At 38.9% G+C, this 16991-nt stretch overlaps 1 protein-coding gene across 1 annotated transcript; it reads right to left on the reverse strand.

The window, feature by feature from the left end:
- Nucleotides 1-968: 968 nt before the first annotated feature.
- On the reverse strand, nt 969-16461 carry LOC108665090 (general vesicular transport factor p115). The gene is made up of 14 exons (XM_018151812.1): nt 16250-16461; nt 12459-12593; nt 12139-12235; nt 11677-11842; nt 10942-11136; nt 10250-10475; nt 9273-9502; nt 8586-8740; nt 6741-6859; nt 5939-6148; nt 4954-5598; nt 3554-3778; nt 3089-3286; nt 969-2841 (listed from the first exon to the last, which is right to left on the reverse strand). The coding sequence occupies exons 1-14, from the start codon at nt 16325-16327 to the stop codon at nt 2662-2664; spliced, it is 2859 nt and encodes a 952-aa protein (XP_018007301.1). The 5' UTR covers nt 16328-16461; the 3' UTR covers nt 969-2661.
- Between the last annotated feature and the right edge of the window lie 530 nt (nt 16462-16991).

Below are 16991 nucleotides of genomic sequence, written 5' to 3' on the forward strand. Positions count from 1 at the left end.
GTTACAGACGTTATCAGTGATGATAAAATTTAGATCTCGCACAGAGTTCCAAATTGGTTCGTGCGAGTTCCACTCGCACCCGGTAATGCGAGTTCCAAATTGGGACATCGGGACCGGGGGATCGAATAATCCCCAAGTAGGAGTAATCCCTACCCCCTGCGGATGTGTACTTAATATTGCGTGTGAATTCAAGTGCACGAGTCCGAGACATTCTACGTGTGTATGTCGTGCCGAAATCGCGGAATTGCCGATTCTATGGAAACGGCAGCCAGTTTGCAGAATCTGTAGAATCAGCATTTCGTTGCTGATTCAGAAAATTGGATGTTAGAGTTAGAACATGAATCACAGTTAGAGTTAGAAAAGGTTAGGTCAACTTCCTTTATATTTAAATATTTAAAAAAAACTTGGCTGACTGACCTAACCCCAGATTCCTTTAATACAGAAATGCTGAATCTACCGGTTCAGCAAACTGGCTGCCGATTCCATAGAATTGGCTATTCCGCGATTTTGGAACGACATATACACAATGCTGCGTTCACGCATCGTTGTGCGTGAACCCATAATTGTGCATGCGTAAGTTACTGTGCGCGGGCATGTAATTGTTGGTGTGGGTTAAACTAAGCATTTCTCTGCTATGCCAAAAATACAAGACGCGCGCTTTTCAACATATTATTGAACTGAAGGCACTTATGAAGCGCAAGTAATGTTCAGAACAAGCAGATCAGTCTCGAGTTTTCTTTAAATTACAAACTTTATAGCGCTTTTCCATCTGCGATTGTTAAATTAACGATTAGACAAGAATTAACGATTAAAGAAAGAAGAATTAACGATTAAAAATAAATTAATAATTATTAAGCATCTTGTCAAGTCATCATTGGATTCACATTTGACAAGAAACATTTAAAACGAGTAAGAATGAACCATAAATCTAGGCACGACTTATGATAGGTCAGGAGAAAAATACAGGGTTCAATAAATATTTACTGTATAGTTTCCCGATAACCTCAATGTTTTATATTAACTTAGATCCTGGCTTGGAAACGACATAGTGTTTCGATTTTGTGGGCACAAAATCGTTTTGCGCAAAATCGAAAGTGAAGTCAAACTCTCCTCACATCAACACAAAAGGCAAGATTCGCGACAAACAGCATCATCCTTGCTAAAATAAAAATAATTCAGTATACAGTCACAGGATATTTAGATGCACAAGCTAAAAAAAACATTCCATAACTCCACTAGAAAAATTAATTGAAAATATTTTGTTGGTAAAAAACACGATATATTTTGGCAGAAATTGTATACAAATGGGTCAGTTGTTTCGATGTGATTAAAAAAACTTGTGTTCACTTGCCAGCAGTTCACTCAACTGCTCGCCAACAGTCCACTCGTTGTACGCATAAAACAAATGCAGCACAAATGTTACACACGTCCTTGCATCACAGGAAGCACAAAGCCCGATTGCACTTCAGTAAATGTACATAACTCCTGGGCAAATATTGCCGTCAAACAAACTAATTTGAAGTACCCGAGCTATGTGAAAAAATCTACCCACACTGTACAAAAACTGCAACTACATTCAAAGGTATAAAATCTACTGGAAATGAACATATATTAACATTATATAAAATTTCTACATGTAGAAAACAAGAACATAACAACCAAAGAACATGGACGTTCACATGCCAGATCTTATAATATAACTGAAAAAGATAAAGTCACGACAGCAAAATCCGAGAACAAGCAAGGATTGGTGGAAAATTCTACACAGTGTTTGGTTTCCTGGCTTAGAAAATATATAAGTTACAGATGAAAATAGAAAAATGTATTGTGATGATACTTCCCGGAACGCTATTATGATTACCGGTATTGTTCTAAATTGTAAGCCGGTTATGGGATCGTTCACATAAGTTGATTCTAAATTCTAATTCCTGTCTTGATCGAAACTTAGACAATATTTTGGGCTACAAAAGACAGATGCAAACTGACGATAGAGGTTCACGGTTGAAGGTGAGGGTGGAATCTCATTAGCAAGAAAGTGGCTCCCTGGAACTTGTTGCTCATAAGAACAATAAATGAATGAAATGACTGCGGCATCGGCAGAGAACACTGCAGGGAAAGCAACCGCTAAATTGATAAAAAAATCTTTTCTCCGTCATTTCGAAATGAATCTTATCGTATCAGACTTTCTTTTAGGTATATGTTAGAGATTTCATCACTCTTCTACATCACCAGAGTAAAATTTCAGGATTGGGATCATCTCACATGACTCAAACGTCTCGTACTATTCCTGGTATATCTCACAAATCTCTACGCTTCTAACTGCCATGTAAATCATCAACTAACCACTTCATGCTTCCCCACACTAAAGAGGCAAACTATATGTCTTTAATTAACTACTGTATACCAAATAATAGCACACGCTCAATACAACATATACATGCATCTTTGTCTGCAAGAAATTCATGTTCAACTTCACTTAAATCCTAATCGCTTTCTTTACTCCGTAGGCAAAGAAAAGTTATTTGCAGCAATCAATTACTCTAACTTATCCCTTTCGTGACTGAGGAAGAACTCTTCCACGGCGATGCCCCGCTCGTCTCACTGAAGAGACACGTCGTCTCACTGAAGAGACACGTCGTCTCACTGAAGAGACACGTCGTCTCACTGAAGAGACACGTCGTCGTCCTCGTCCTCTTCCCCATCATCACCCAGCTCCTCCCCTGGCGGGGGCGTCACGCCTCGCATGGTGAGGTGACTCTTGTAGCGCTGCAGGCGGCCGTCCTGCTCCGTCAGCAGCAGCAACAGATCCTCCTGCTCCGCCTGCAGCGAGCTCAACTCCTCCTGCCACATGAATATTGTTAGCAGGGCACGATTACCACTTATTGGCTCAACAGCGGGGCACGATTACCACTAATTGGCTCAACAACGGGACATGATTCCCGTTAAGAGGGGGCTACATCAAGAAACGCTACAGCGGGACACGAGTACCGTTAAAAGAGACCACATTGGGACACGAATATTTAGAATAAATTTTGATTCGCTTATTTATAATTCATGTCTCATGATAATAAAAATCCTACTTCCTGACCTGGATTTTTAGTCGCTTTTTACGTTCTGCTTCAAGTTGCGCAGCAAGACCGTCATCGCTACCTAGAGTCTTGTTCCTGTCCTCATCTTGAGTCTGAAGTCTGAGCTGTTGGAGTTGATTCTCGAGCGCAGAGTTGGTTTCTTGTAACTGAAGGACTAACTTCTCCGACTTCTCGAGCTTCTGCTTCAGATCCTCCAGCTAAATGCCAAACAATGGGTTGAAATTTCAGGGGAAAACATTTATGGATGAACAATTAGTTGGGTAAAGATAGGAATTGTGGAATGGATCGGAATCACACAATCACAGATAGGAATAGTGGAAAGACAGGAATCACACAAGATTTTCAGAAATACAAAATTTATTTCATGTCAATTGATAGCTAATTCTATGCTTTTGTTGATACTAATTAGATTGAAATCAGACGTCATTCATATTCGCAAGATAGCTTCACCAAAGATGCCCAACCTGATGCGAGTCTCCTTCAGCAGAGCCATTGTGAACATTTCCTTTCTGTAGCTGGTACAGAGCCTCGTCTTTTTTATGCAGCACCAGCTGTAGATCTCGCAGCTGGCACCGCAGAGTCTCCAGCTCAGGATCAGCTGATGCTGGCTTCGAGTCTCCACTCTCTGCCGTCTGCTGCTCCTGTTCAACTGACTTCGCTGCAATCTCTCCCGCTTTTTCAAGATGTTGCTGCAGGCAAAAAGTTTAAATGAAGATACAGCCTTAAGTTTGAACACATTAAACAATAACAGTAATTTAATTTATGAAGCAATCCTTAGGTGCGTTGCTCATACGAAAAATAAGATGATCTGCGTAACATAACATAGTGATGTCGGCGCTGAAGTGTAGGCCAGATGTGGCCTGTCGCCGATTCTTGAACTTTTCGTGACTTGTTCACAGAAGATCTAGAATCGAGTCATTTGACCGGATCTTTTCATGACTGGCGATAGTTTTAAGTAGCTACTAGACTTCCACCGGGTTCGATATGGTGCTAGGCATTTCAAGGCTGAACATATATTTTTCCATGCAAAAAATTCATGTTAGGAAGGTACAACAACGGCAGGTACAGAGCCTCAGCTTCTTCTGCTCGAGCAAAACGTCGGCCAGAAACTGCCAATCCATAGAAACGAGACTGACCTCAGAAGTGGCTGTGAGCTAACAGCGCTATGACCAGTTTAGAACTTATGGCATGACCTGGTGCGGCATGACCTGGTGTGGCATGACCTGGTGTGGCATGAACTGGTGTGGCATGAACTGGTGTGGCATGTTGTATTCCTAGCGTGGTCTGTGGATTTGTAGCTCTGAGGCTGAGTGTAGCTGTGCCTGTTTATGCTGACCGTGAGTTGCAAGGCTAGTCCAAGACTTGAATGTATGGCAAATTATTTTTATTATTTTACAATATTTTAAAAATATTGTAAAATTATATTTTACAATATTTTTGACAATATTTTAAAAATTATTGTCAAGACATTTGCTGCGCCCTCAATCGAACATGTGAGCTTAGCGAATTTTAAAATCTTGGGTTGATTTCAAAAAGAAGCCCAGTCCCAAAAATTACATTTATTTCTCATTTGGTGCTAATTTACGTTATCTTGTTTTTCACTTGTCAAATTAACTTTAAAGATCTACTTTGTGAATTCACTTGGGCTAATTTATTATACCTTTATTCAGGCTATTCAAAATTATGATGAATATCGATTCCTGATCGCTATCCATGAAAATATGACGAATTTTCATGGCAGAAAATTTGCTTATGAGTTCTCGATAATATGCAATTGAAGCGAGAATTTTTAATACTAGAACTCCATTAATGAAAGTGAACAACATGAAGGTGAGATATACCTATAATAATGTTTTAAAATCACCTGAATTTGTTTGTCGCGTTCGATCATTTGGTAGTAATAGTAATCCCTGGCGTACGTGAGCTCTGAAACTTGTTGTTGCAGCATCACCATCGCTCCGTCACTACCATCTCCGCCTCCATTACTGCTGCTATTTTGCTGATGAAGTTGTAGCTGCTGCTGATACTGCATCTGCAGAGCATGTTGCTGCTGTGTCAGCTGCTGCACAGTGGCTGACAGGCTCTGCTTGTCAGCTGTCAATGAAGCCACCTGTTCAATGGCAGCTGACAGCTGCGCCTGCAACTCCTTCACTTTCTGAGTCAGTAGCTCGGCTGTGTCAGCCTCGCCGATATTCACGGCACGTAGAATGCTTCCCTCAAGACTCCTGAAGGCGACAACAAAGGAAAAATCAAAGCAGAGATCCGACTTTTTCTTGGCGGAAATTTTGGGAGATTTTCCGCCTAGCAAGAAGTGTTCAGTTCGTGCCAGAGCCTCCAGTTTGTTCCTGAAGACGTGGCGGCCGATGCGATCGGTTACCATGGAGGCGAGCTTCTCGCGCGTCAGAGTGCCAGGGGCGCCTTCGTTGTACAGCGCACACACGCCCAACACGAACGCGCTCAGCCCTTGCAGAGCCTGGCTTTCGGGGTCTTCTGTTTCACTGCTTGATATCTGCAAGTGTGAGCGGTAAATATGAAAAAATATAACTCGGTACTCACTGCAGTGAGTGACAGAGAGTGCATTTTCTCGTGGACGAAAACGTGAAGTCAGGGACGGACATGACGAGCACAATAGGGCATTTTTTCCATAAATGAGAAAATGCGCAAAAATAGGATCAAGGATCATTTCATTAAAATTATGTTTTCTATCGATATCGGAGGCAAAAAAAAAAATTAAACAAAAGCTGAATATGACAGTGATTAGGTCATGGAAAATATAAAAGTAACACTAACTATCATTTCAATGACAGAACAAGAATATAATGAATGCACTACTAATGGGCACCTCGTACCTGAGCCGTTAGGTACGGCATGACCTGAGCCACGTTCAGGAACTGAGTGACGGCTCTGGGACACTGTACGAGCCACAGAGCCAGCAGCTGCAGCAGCCCAACCTTGGCTAGGAAGGCAGGCGAGCTGAGGAGAAGCGAGCAGCACTGCTGCAGCAGAGACACGCACGATCCTCCTCCTCCTGTAGCCAGCTGAACGCGCAGCAGCTGGTCCTGGAACGCAATGTTAACATGGTATTACTGAAAGAGCAATATTCCAGCAGTGACACACACACTCACGCTACTTTTCATGCAGTCATGTATGTCCATTCTATCATCACAGTAAAGTTCATTTGAACTTGCTCTCAATAATTGTTCAAACACACAAGAGATGAAAGAAACATTTCTCCCTTCGCGAGATTCGTCACTGTTACAGCAGTGACACTCACGTTCCTCGTCATGCTGTCATCTGTAAACAGCTTGTTAGAACACAATTAATTGAACATTTGTACCTGGAGTTCTCCAAAAATCACACCAACATCAAGATAAAATTTTTTCACAAAACCTGCACATGTTCTCATCTGTATCCAGTTTATTAGAGCACAGACTGCACAGTTTATTAAAAATTTGTAGCTAGAGTTCTCCAAAAATCACACCAACATCAAGACAATTTTTTTCACAAAACCTGCACATGTTCTCATCTGTATCCAGTTTATTTGAGCACAGACTGTACAGTTTATTAAAAATTTGTAGCTCGAGTTCTCCAAAAATCACACCAACATCAAGATAATTTTTTCGTTCACAAAGCCAGCAGGAAGTATTGCACCTTCTGCGCGGTGTTGTCATGCAGGGCGTGTGAGAGAGCGATGGCACACAGCCACGTAGACGCGGCGTCGTTGGAGAACAGACCGCCACACAACAGCTGGCCACTGCTGATGTCTGTCGCTGTAATAAGACAACCAGAGTTTCAACATTCACAAGAAATCAAATGTAACGGCAAAGAGAATATTGAAGTTTTATCGAAGTAAATGAAAATGAAAGTAATTTGTAACTTCATTGCGAAGTTTTAAAGTTCTAATTTTGATAAGTAACCATACAACTTCTTCGAATCAACTTGAAAGAGATTAAATGCATTTTACTCATTATGAAAACTTTCTAAACAAAGTGTAACTTTAAAAAATCAAACGATTCCTCCCGTAACCATGGTAATGCAGAGATCATGTGGACAAAAGAATGCAATTTATAATAAATATTCCTGTTGTAAAATCAAAGCATTTTGCATGAATTTTTACATTTTCCTTTATAGATTAAATTTCGAAAGAAATGATTAATTCTCACAACTACGATACCTACTCACCATAACTCCACGTATATACTGTTTAGACAAAATAAACGAAACACCTGAGAAATCCGCAAAATATACCTATTTTAGTACGGTGTAGACAGTCTCAATTCTACGAGGTATTGATTCATACAAATTGTGAATTATTTCTGAAGAAATTTTAACCCGTTCTTTAGTTTAATACTCCCTCCAACTCTTCTAATGACGATGGCGGCGGAATCGACTTCTTACTTGCATCTCTTAAATCGACCATAAATGCCCTACAATATTCAGGTTTGGTTATTGTGGTGGCCAAATGAGATGCTCAACTTCATTAGAATTTTTCTTGTGCAATTTTTCAACAATTCCAGCTGTATGGATCAGGGCATTTTCATCTTGAATGGCGTTACCCTCCGGAAGCAGTGTTTAAACCATTGGAGGAACTTGGTCCTCCAAAATTCCTAAATAATCACGGCTGTTGATTCTTCCATGAAGAGAAATCATAGGTCCGCCGGATACCCAAGAAATATCACCCCACATCATGACAGATTCTCCGCCATGTTTTACGGTTGGGAGGAGGCAGGCGGAATTAAATGACTCTTTTGGTCTCCAAACGTAAACTCGGTCAGAGGTTGGAAATGAGCCAAACGATGAATCGTCAGAGAAAATTACGTTTTTCCACTGGTCGAGGGACTAATCCAGGAGGTTTTTACACCACTCTAAACGCTTCATAGCATTTGCATTTGAAACCAGAAGTTTTCTAATTGCAGCTCTACCATAGGATACTAATCTGTGCAGCTCTCGGCGGACAGTCTTTATGGGAACTGGCCTCTGTATGTGTCCATTGAGGTCTGCAGTAATTTTAACAGCCGCGGTCTTTCGATTGTCCCTTACAATTCGATTTAGGTGGCGACGGTCTCTCTCAGACAATTTTGACTTTCGGCCAGACCTGTGCTTTGCTGAGGACGTTTTCCTTCTCTTTCATAAGCAGTCATTACTCATAACCATAAGACAGTACTTTGAAAATCAATACTGTTGTAGACAGTACTTTGAAAGTCAGAGAGGATTGCTATCACTAGGTTATAGGTTAGGCTATAGACTCAAAATTTACTAAAAATATCTGTGCACGAATAAAATTGGCAGCCAAAATAAACAATGACAGATAAAAATATGTCACATTTTCATTGTTTATAACATTTTCAAAAATTCCGATATCAAAATGTCAGGTGGTTTCCTTACTTTGTCCAACTCCTGTACATAATGAAGACAGATTAGTAATTTCCCCAACTTGTTGGCCTCTGGTCTATCGTATGTGCATATTTTTCTACTCGGAACTTGACTGTGACTCACACTTGGCTGTCTGGGGCAGCAGAGTGGCGACGAGAGCAGCTTGCAAGGAAGGGTTTTTATAGAGGAGGCAATGCAGACAATAAAGCACCGCGCTGCGTAAAGTTACAGGCTGCTTCTCGTTCACCAGCGACATCAGCAGCACCACCACAGCTGGCCTGAGAGATCACCACAGGTATTAACTATCATAAATGTAGAAGCTCAGAACATTATGGCTATACATTATAATAGCGGTTTCAGCATTTAGTAGGCCGTAGGCCTGTCGCCGATTCTTAACATCGCAGAACATTCACAGCTTTTTGCGGTCTCGAACTTGCAACTCACTGCTACAATTCTGCTTTGCTTAACCGCCCGGCCTCCTCGCCGATTCTGACCAGAAACTGGCGCACAGAGCTGGGATCGAACCCGCGCCTCACTGCGTCAATCTTGGTACTCTGAACTGTAACCACTGAGCCACCCTGGGCCACATTACTCATCTTCTACATGAACTTGTTGTTTGGGTTATATTTTCTTTCTAATAAACCAAAAGTTCTGTTTAAATCAGTGTTGAAGATAGAACATTGATAAATTCATTCTTAAATAGAGATCAATATCACAAATATTAACTGTTCTATACAGGAGCAAGAGATAGTGAAATTTCATGTAGATTAATTCAAAGTAACCATGCGAGACCATAAATGGAGAGACAACCTGGGCGGGTTGGATGGAGCCATGACATTATTGAAGAATTTCTGATTATCCTCATTAGCCCTGATGACGTCAGATAGCGTGGTGATGACGAGGGTGAGGGTGATGGCGGGCACCCCGCTGGCGAGGAGCATGCGGCACAAGGACGGCAGCAGCCCCGACACTCGCAGCACCGACTGGCACGCCTGCACCTCCGAGCTGCAGCCTTCCGGCTGAACAAGACAGTCCACCAACTGCAAACATAATTTCGTGCATGAACAAACTTTATGAAATTTTAATGAAATTTAAAAGCTACAAAAGCAAAAATGCTGCTGGCTTTACTGTAACTGCAAACATAATTGCGTGCATGAACAAACTTTATGAAATTTTAATGAAATTTAAAAACTACAAAAAAAAACACTACATAGAAATGCTGCTGGCGTGAACCAGAAATGTTGCTGATGTGAAAAAAAATTTCTCATGTTTCTGATGGCTGGAGAAGGCAATCCATTAACTATAATCTCGTTAGAGAAGATCGACGAGCTTGAGAATCTAGCACTGAGCCCTGAATGGGCAACTCACTGAGCTTCAGTGCCCAAGATTCAAGAAGCGAACGATGCTCAAATATAAGTTCACATCAAACTTAAATTTATCATGCAAATGATAAAATCATTAAAAGATATAGTACCACTCTTTGCACATTTCACGAATCCATGAAAGAAAAGCTAGTAGGATCAAACACTGCAAGAGATGTGATCTGATAGGCTAGGATTGTTTGACTCGACATTTTCACTCAGTCATTCAAGCAACAAGTTTTTTCCTAAGAAATGATGGAAGATTTCTGTAAAGGCTCACATTTCAAGCACTTTTTAATTCAGAACATAGATAACATTCCACTCCCAGACTTTATTTCAATTGAAAATGTCACAGTGAAAAAATAAATCCTAAACAAATTGAATAAAAAATAATTTGACGATAAATGAGTTCTACTAAAGACACACCTCTAACATTTTATGAACATTGGCCATTTTTTGAGCAGACCAAGCAGAGGACGCTTTAGCTGGATCCTCAGCCTCGTCGAGCAAGACCGTGAAGAAGCTGGTGAGCTGAGCCACGTGGTTGCCTTCCCTCAGCAACGTCTGGTTGGGGGGACTTGACTTGAGCAACGTCACCAGCAGCTCCAAGCAGTCCTCCACCACAACGCTGCCTTCACTGTAGCCTTCCTCTCTGTTAGACATTAATTAACATGGTAACTTCAAGGTGTCGGGGCCATAATACGTCTCCTTACAACGGACACGGAAAATATTGTGGAACATGCAATAATCAATTAGCTCATGCGATGGCAGTTACATCATAGCAGAATATCTCGCTTCAAATGCAAAATTATTAGTTACCAAAACTGTTTATGAACAATGTACAATTGTTTTACATTTCATAAATACATAACATATTACATGCATTAGGTATATATCTATGTCAAGCATATAATAATGTCAATTGGTACAATAGTATTGTACTCAATGCATCACTGTCGTACTTGATGCACCACATGAACTTAACTTAGAGTTGATCAAATTTCATCAGGGTTGCTTGTGATATCATTATCATATTGATTAATTTAATCCAACAAAGTTAAGTAAGATTTTCTTAACAGCATAACTGAAAATATGCCTTTGGATTTTCATGAACAAACCTGATAATCTCGAAGATGATATCATAAACGTTCTCAAAGACGACAATTTTCTGCAGGGTTGGGTTGCCTCTGGTGAGGTTAGTGAGCACAAGCAGCATATGGTTCCTGATGACTTCTCTGTTGTCCGATAGCAAATCCATCAGCTTGGATACTCCTCTTGGGACTTGCAGCACTCCATCTTGTACCCCACGAGCTCTGAACGTATGGACTCATATTAAATCAAATACTGGTAAAAAGAAGCAATTTACAGATGCAAATTGGCCTTGCAGAAAATAAATGAATAGCATCATGCCACGTCACTGAACCTGTCCTGAAATTTCAAAATAATTGACATGAAATAAAAGTTCTCAAACGGCCAGTTCATCTCAGCGGTATAGCTGTTGGGGATAGAAATGATAAAAATTAATATACTTATTTTTAGTACAACTGAAGCTAATGTACTGCGCATGAATTGGCTAACAAAGCAGCACAACATGTAACGACATCTAATGGCACCTTAAGTTACATTACGAGCATTAAATTAAGTCATATCATTATTTTCCTTAATTTCCTCACAAAAAGTTCATCCTCAAAATTTATCTAAACAAGGAAGTTCAGCAAACTCCGAAAAGTAAAGCCATTACGGTTGCGTGTATTTCCTTTCAACAAAAGCAACAATTATTGAAAAAAATATATTGCAGTTAAAACAACCAACAACTCAGTACGTACTTCAGAGGCACTCAAACTAAAACAAACCTGTTCTCCAGTAGATTGCTGAGTAACTTTATTGTAGGGAAACGAACTTTAAAATCAAATTCGTCCAGTAACTCTAGGAATAAAGCAATGTTTTCAGTTTTCTTGGTGACAATTTCAGTGAACTGCTGGCCTAGCCCTCTGCAGGCCTCAGCACTACCACTTTCCTCTGCAAAAATAGAAGATTTTGTAGCAAGTAATGCTTAAATTAGTCACCCAATCTAGAAATTATTAAACATTTAAAATATTAACTAACATTTTATATTACAAGTACACAGAAGTTTACAGGATAATATATATTATCCACATATTCATAACTGAAATCAAAGTAATTCAAGTTTTACAGCCATTGTAAACAAAATATTGCTGCAGAAAACACAAATTACCAATTCCAAAAGACTATCACAAAAATATTCTGTGAAGTGAACAACACAACTGATACTCCAATTCTATACCCTGCCTGACCTATTTCTTCCTCAAATGGCTCCGGAGATGTGATGGATATGAGAGTTTCCAGAGCATAGTTTACCAGCTCATGATCAGACCGATCATTTGATAGAGCCTGAAAGTAAAGAATGGTAGAAAATTGAAATGAATTGATGGGCAATTAAATAAAATAATGGCTCAAATTCATGGCTCTCAATAGTGATTAGCATAACTCTAACATGAATGAAACTTTATAACTCCATTTTAAATGACAAATTTAGAAAATTTCAGAAAGGCATATTCAGAGATAATTTTGAGTAATTCAAAGAATTTCAAGAAAAAACTCAATGGCAACTCACATGAAGCAATGCATCCATTGCATGAGCTCCAACCAATAATCTGTACTTTCGAGCCAGGGCTCGTAAAGCTCTGCAGCCATCTCGTCTGTCCTCAAGTAGTGAGGAGGAAACCACTCGCTCAACAACTCTCTCAACCTGTAATAATATGATGCATTTAGTATACAATTGTAGGAATTATACATGTAAAAAAATATTATGACCAATTAAATGTTGTAAAGAATGTTATGTATTCAGAAAATTGTATTTTCACAACTATAGCACATGTTGCTTCTTAAAACACACATTGCATTCAAAGGCTAAGTATTTGCTACTAAGATCTTGGAAGACTACAATCTCCTGACTGGCCCAAATAAACAGTCAGATTCTGTGTATGTATGCCAGAAGGAAATTTGAGGCATACTATAATATTCTTCAGTACCAAACTATTTGCACACTCATGGCATTGTCCTATGGATATGTATCAGGTTTTCCATCAAGTTATAAGCTACCCAGACACTGCATGATATCCAGACAGAAATGAAGCATGACGACTGTTCAATTCAACTCTCTGTCGACAACAATATTTGATCAATTATATAATTCACTGCATAAAGTGTTCATGGATGCTCAGGTATTTCACTATTTTAGTGCCCTGGTGCCAACTGACAAACAGTAGGATGCAGAAATTGAGTTAATATCTAAAGATGTTTGGCAAAAAAAATCAGCAGCAAAATTTATGTCTTCAGAAGATTTTGCCAACACACTTACTTTGAAATTATTGGCTTTTAAAAATTTCCACATCTTTGGCAATGATTACAGCTGAAGCAGAACAAAAGAAGGTACAGTGTGGCTGAGGTATTTTGCAATCCATAAATTGCAATTTACAATTGACATGACTGATGCGTAAGGATCGGCATGGGTGTACACACAGTACGATCAATATGGCGGATGCATGATGATAGACATGGACATATGCGCACTATGATCAATATGGCCAATACGCGATGATCAGTATGGCCGTACACTCACTATGATTAATATTGCTGATTTGTAATGCTCAGGTACAGACATATGCTCATTATGATTGATATGGCCTATTTGCCATCATTGGCACAGACATAGGTAGTGCATTACAATTACTGCGGGTGATAGATACCAGCAATCAAAAAATGGGGGAAATACATGAGGAGATGGCCGAATACTGCTGGAAAAACTTAAGGTTTAAAAAACACATCTTGCCAATGCATTTGCAGAAGTCAGGCAAAATTTCCTGACAGAAAACTATGACTGGAGCCATCTATGAATGAGCCAAAATTGCCAATGCTGATGGATAATTTGATCTGTTCTTAACATGTTGAGTGTGGTACAACCCACCAGATAGCTTAAAAACAGCCTAGTCAGAGGACAAGAAAGGCCAAAAAAGCCTGTAAGTCAATATTTACTGGTAGATTTGTGGGTTTTGATGCAAAAATTTAATTTAAAATTTTTCATACTTTTTAGAATTTAATATGGGAGTACTGGTAGTCATCATAAATTTTTGTGGGCTGTTGCAATTGAAAAAAATTTATGTAATTTGTCTGAAAAAAAAGCCCCTGCAACCCACCAATGGGTTGTATCACACTGAATGTGTCAAGGCTCTTGCCTAATTTCTCAAGTAAAAATTACAATTGTCTCATTTTCATTCATGACTTCTGAAAATCACATGTGAAAAAAATTTATAACCAATCTGGAATATTTTACATAATTTTCTGAATACTGAACATAAAAATTATCATTTCATATGTACTTTTTCATAAATTATTTGGCAAAAATACTTGTTTTTATAAATTTTTACATAAGAAATTAGACAAGGGCCATAAAAACAGGTAAAATTGATGATTCAAGTGTGAGTCTTTTGTCTCATAGTCCTTTACTCCTTTATGGGCCAGAGTGCGCTCAGTGCAGACTTTCAGCAAATGAATCACCAAGATATGGTTTTTAAGTCAAAAATATTGCCAACAGTATTCAAAATGTCTCTCTGAATCATCAGCAGAATTTGGGAAGTGTTGCCAATTGCCAGCAATATTCAGCCATCACTGCATGTAATGCCATCACTGGGTGTTTCTCCTGCTTGATTTGATTGCTTGTATCCATCATCATAGCAATTTTAATGCAAATATGTCTGTGCAGATCATTGTGCATTGGCCATATTGATTGTAAACCAGGTACCGTAAAATGGGGTAACTTAGACCACTTTTTTTTTATAAATGATGCCATTTTTTTACTAGCTAAATTAAACTTGAATTGAAACATGCAAAATACAGGTCTATACTCTAGCTTCACTCACCATAAATTGCTGGCTCCTGAGCCTCAGTATTAGGCCTTTAATGCCCATTGACAAAATTTTTCTATGTCAAATAGTTTTTGAGTTGTGGGGGTTTTTGTTAAAAAAACGAAAAGTGGTCCAAGTTACCCCGCCGGTCTAAGTTACCCCATTTTACGGTACATCTATGTTCATCATTGCCAATCATTGCGCATTGGACATGGGTATCAATTGTAATATGTATGTGAATGCCATTCATCCCACATCAGCCATATTGATTGTAAATTGCTATCTATAGATTGCAATGAATCTCAGCCACCAGTTTAACTTCTCTTGTTCTGATTTTGCAGTAATCAACTAGTCTTTGCCAAAAATATGGAAGTATTTAGAAATCAATATTTGCAAAGTATATAAATCCATTGGCAAGATCTTCTAAAGACATAAATTTTGCTGCAGATGTGTCAACAAAGATTTTTACATATTTGTTTACTTTCTGCATACAGGAGACTGATCCACGGTTGGCTCAGGCATGGCATATATCTACTTGGCGAGTTGCTACTGAATTTTTTAAAGCATTGTTTTATGGATTTGTCAGCCGTGATTCCATTTCTTCAAGCCCTGAATTTCATATCTTGGCCATGAAAAGCTATTCACCAGCCTTGAACCGTTGAACTTATTTACAAAGTCTGTTTAAGTCTTGACCCAAATATCTAATTTTACCTTAAAAACAGTCAAAAACTGTGACAAACAGCAAAACTAACATTTGTCTTGACTTAAGTGGCAACTTAACATGTGATAATGCAGTATGACTAGATTGACTACTCTGATGTGACCGCAGCTATACAATCTTCGTGGAAAGGTTTTAGGTTGACTTGTTATGACGTTCTGCAGGATATTTTGGAGGAAACATTGAAGTACTGCAGATAGTGCCATCATTGCGGAAGTTGAAAATTTTATGAAATGACTTTTTGCAAAATGCAAATCCCAATTTTTCCAAGCAAACAAAAATACGAGATTTCATACCTACTGAAATTGAAATAATATTATATTAGAGCTGCAATATTTCAGAAAAAAAGTAGGACTTCTCCAGCCCTGGGTTGGCTAACTTGGCTTGTGCCCAATTTTTAGGAAATTGGACCAGAATATTTTTTACCTATAGTTTTTGGTTCGGTAATTTCCTATTCTATTGATATGGTCTATAAAGTTAGTCCATAAAATTAGGCACTTCTGGCTTATTCAGAGATTGCAACACAATGTTATGATTCAATCATTTCCATGTAATAAGTATGAGCTCAGCAGAACAGTTCAACAGATTACATATGATATATATAACAAGTATAACAAATATAAAATTCTTAAATCCATTACAGTTCCATCATTCAATCTTCTTCCCCATATCAACTGTTATCAACAGTATTTTGACCTTAATGCCTACCGCCTGGTAAGAATGAGTTACTGCAAGTAGACAGAAATTAATCCCTTCAAATGAATATTAAGGATTAGGCCTTACCGTTTCTGCACCAGTTGGAGTTTGATCAGCCTGCACATTTCCCAACACAGTTTGGGTCATTGAGCGGATCATCTCCATGTTTGAAGACTATAGGCGTAACCAAACAGCAGATATTAAAATAAACATGCTCAAAAAAATTATATCTCGAAGCGAGAGCCTACGCAGCTAATACAATATCTTCCATCGGATCGGAAAGGTTGTTCGTCCACAAACCACAAGGCCACACAAAATCCAGTTGTAAACAAAAGATGATGCCACTTTCGGATGGAAAATCTTTTCGAAAGTAAGTAATGTCGTTAAATATACATGCTTAATGGCTTCGAACTGTTTCAAAAGCTTGATGTGGAATTTTATTATTTCCCAATGAAAATCAGACAACGATCCAATTCAGTTAAATTGTATAAATTATTTTCGAAGGGTTTAACGAATCCCAATCCATGTCCCATTAAAACAACAATAACAACTTTTCACAAAATATTTGTTAATAGAAATTCATCAGGCGTTCTTGATGGATACCCAGCACTGATTTTACAATCATCTTTCAAAACTGTATGGAAAATAGCAGCTGACTGATGATGTATAACATGACGAACCTTGGCGGTTAAGACCTCGATGTGTCAACACTGAAATTAAACGTCACCTCCTGCAGAGGCAAGTCACTGGATCAACGTTCCTTCAAGCTCAACCACGAACTCGTCAGCCGACTCAAACGCAATTTTTGCACAAACGAAAAGCTCATACG

This window comes from Hyalella azteca, unplaced genomic scaffold (assembly GCF_000764305.2).
Source record: "Hyalella azteca isolate HAZT.00-mixed unplaced genomic scaffold, Hazt_2.0.2 contig7570, whole genome shotgun sequence".
Lineage (NCBI taxonomy): Eukaryota > Metazoa > Arthropoda > Malacostraca > Amphipoda > Hyalellidae > Hyalella > Hyalella azteca.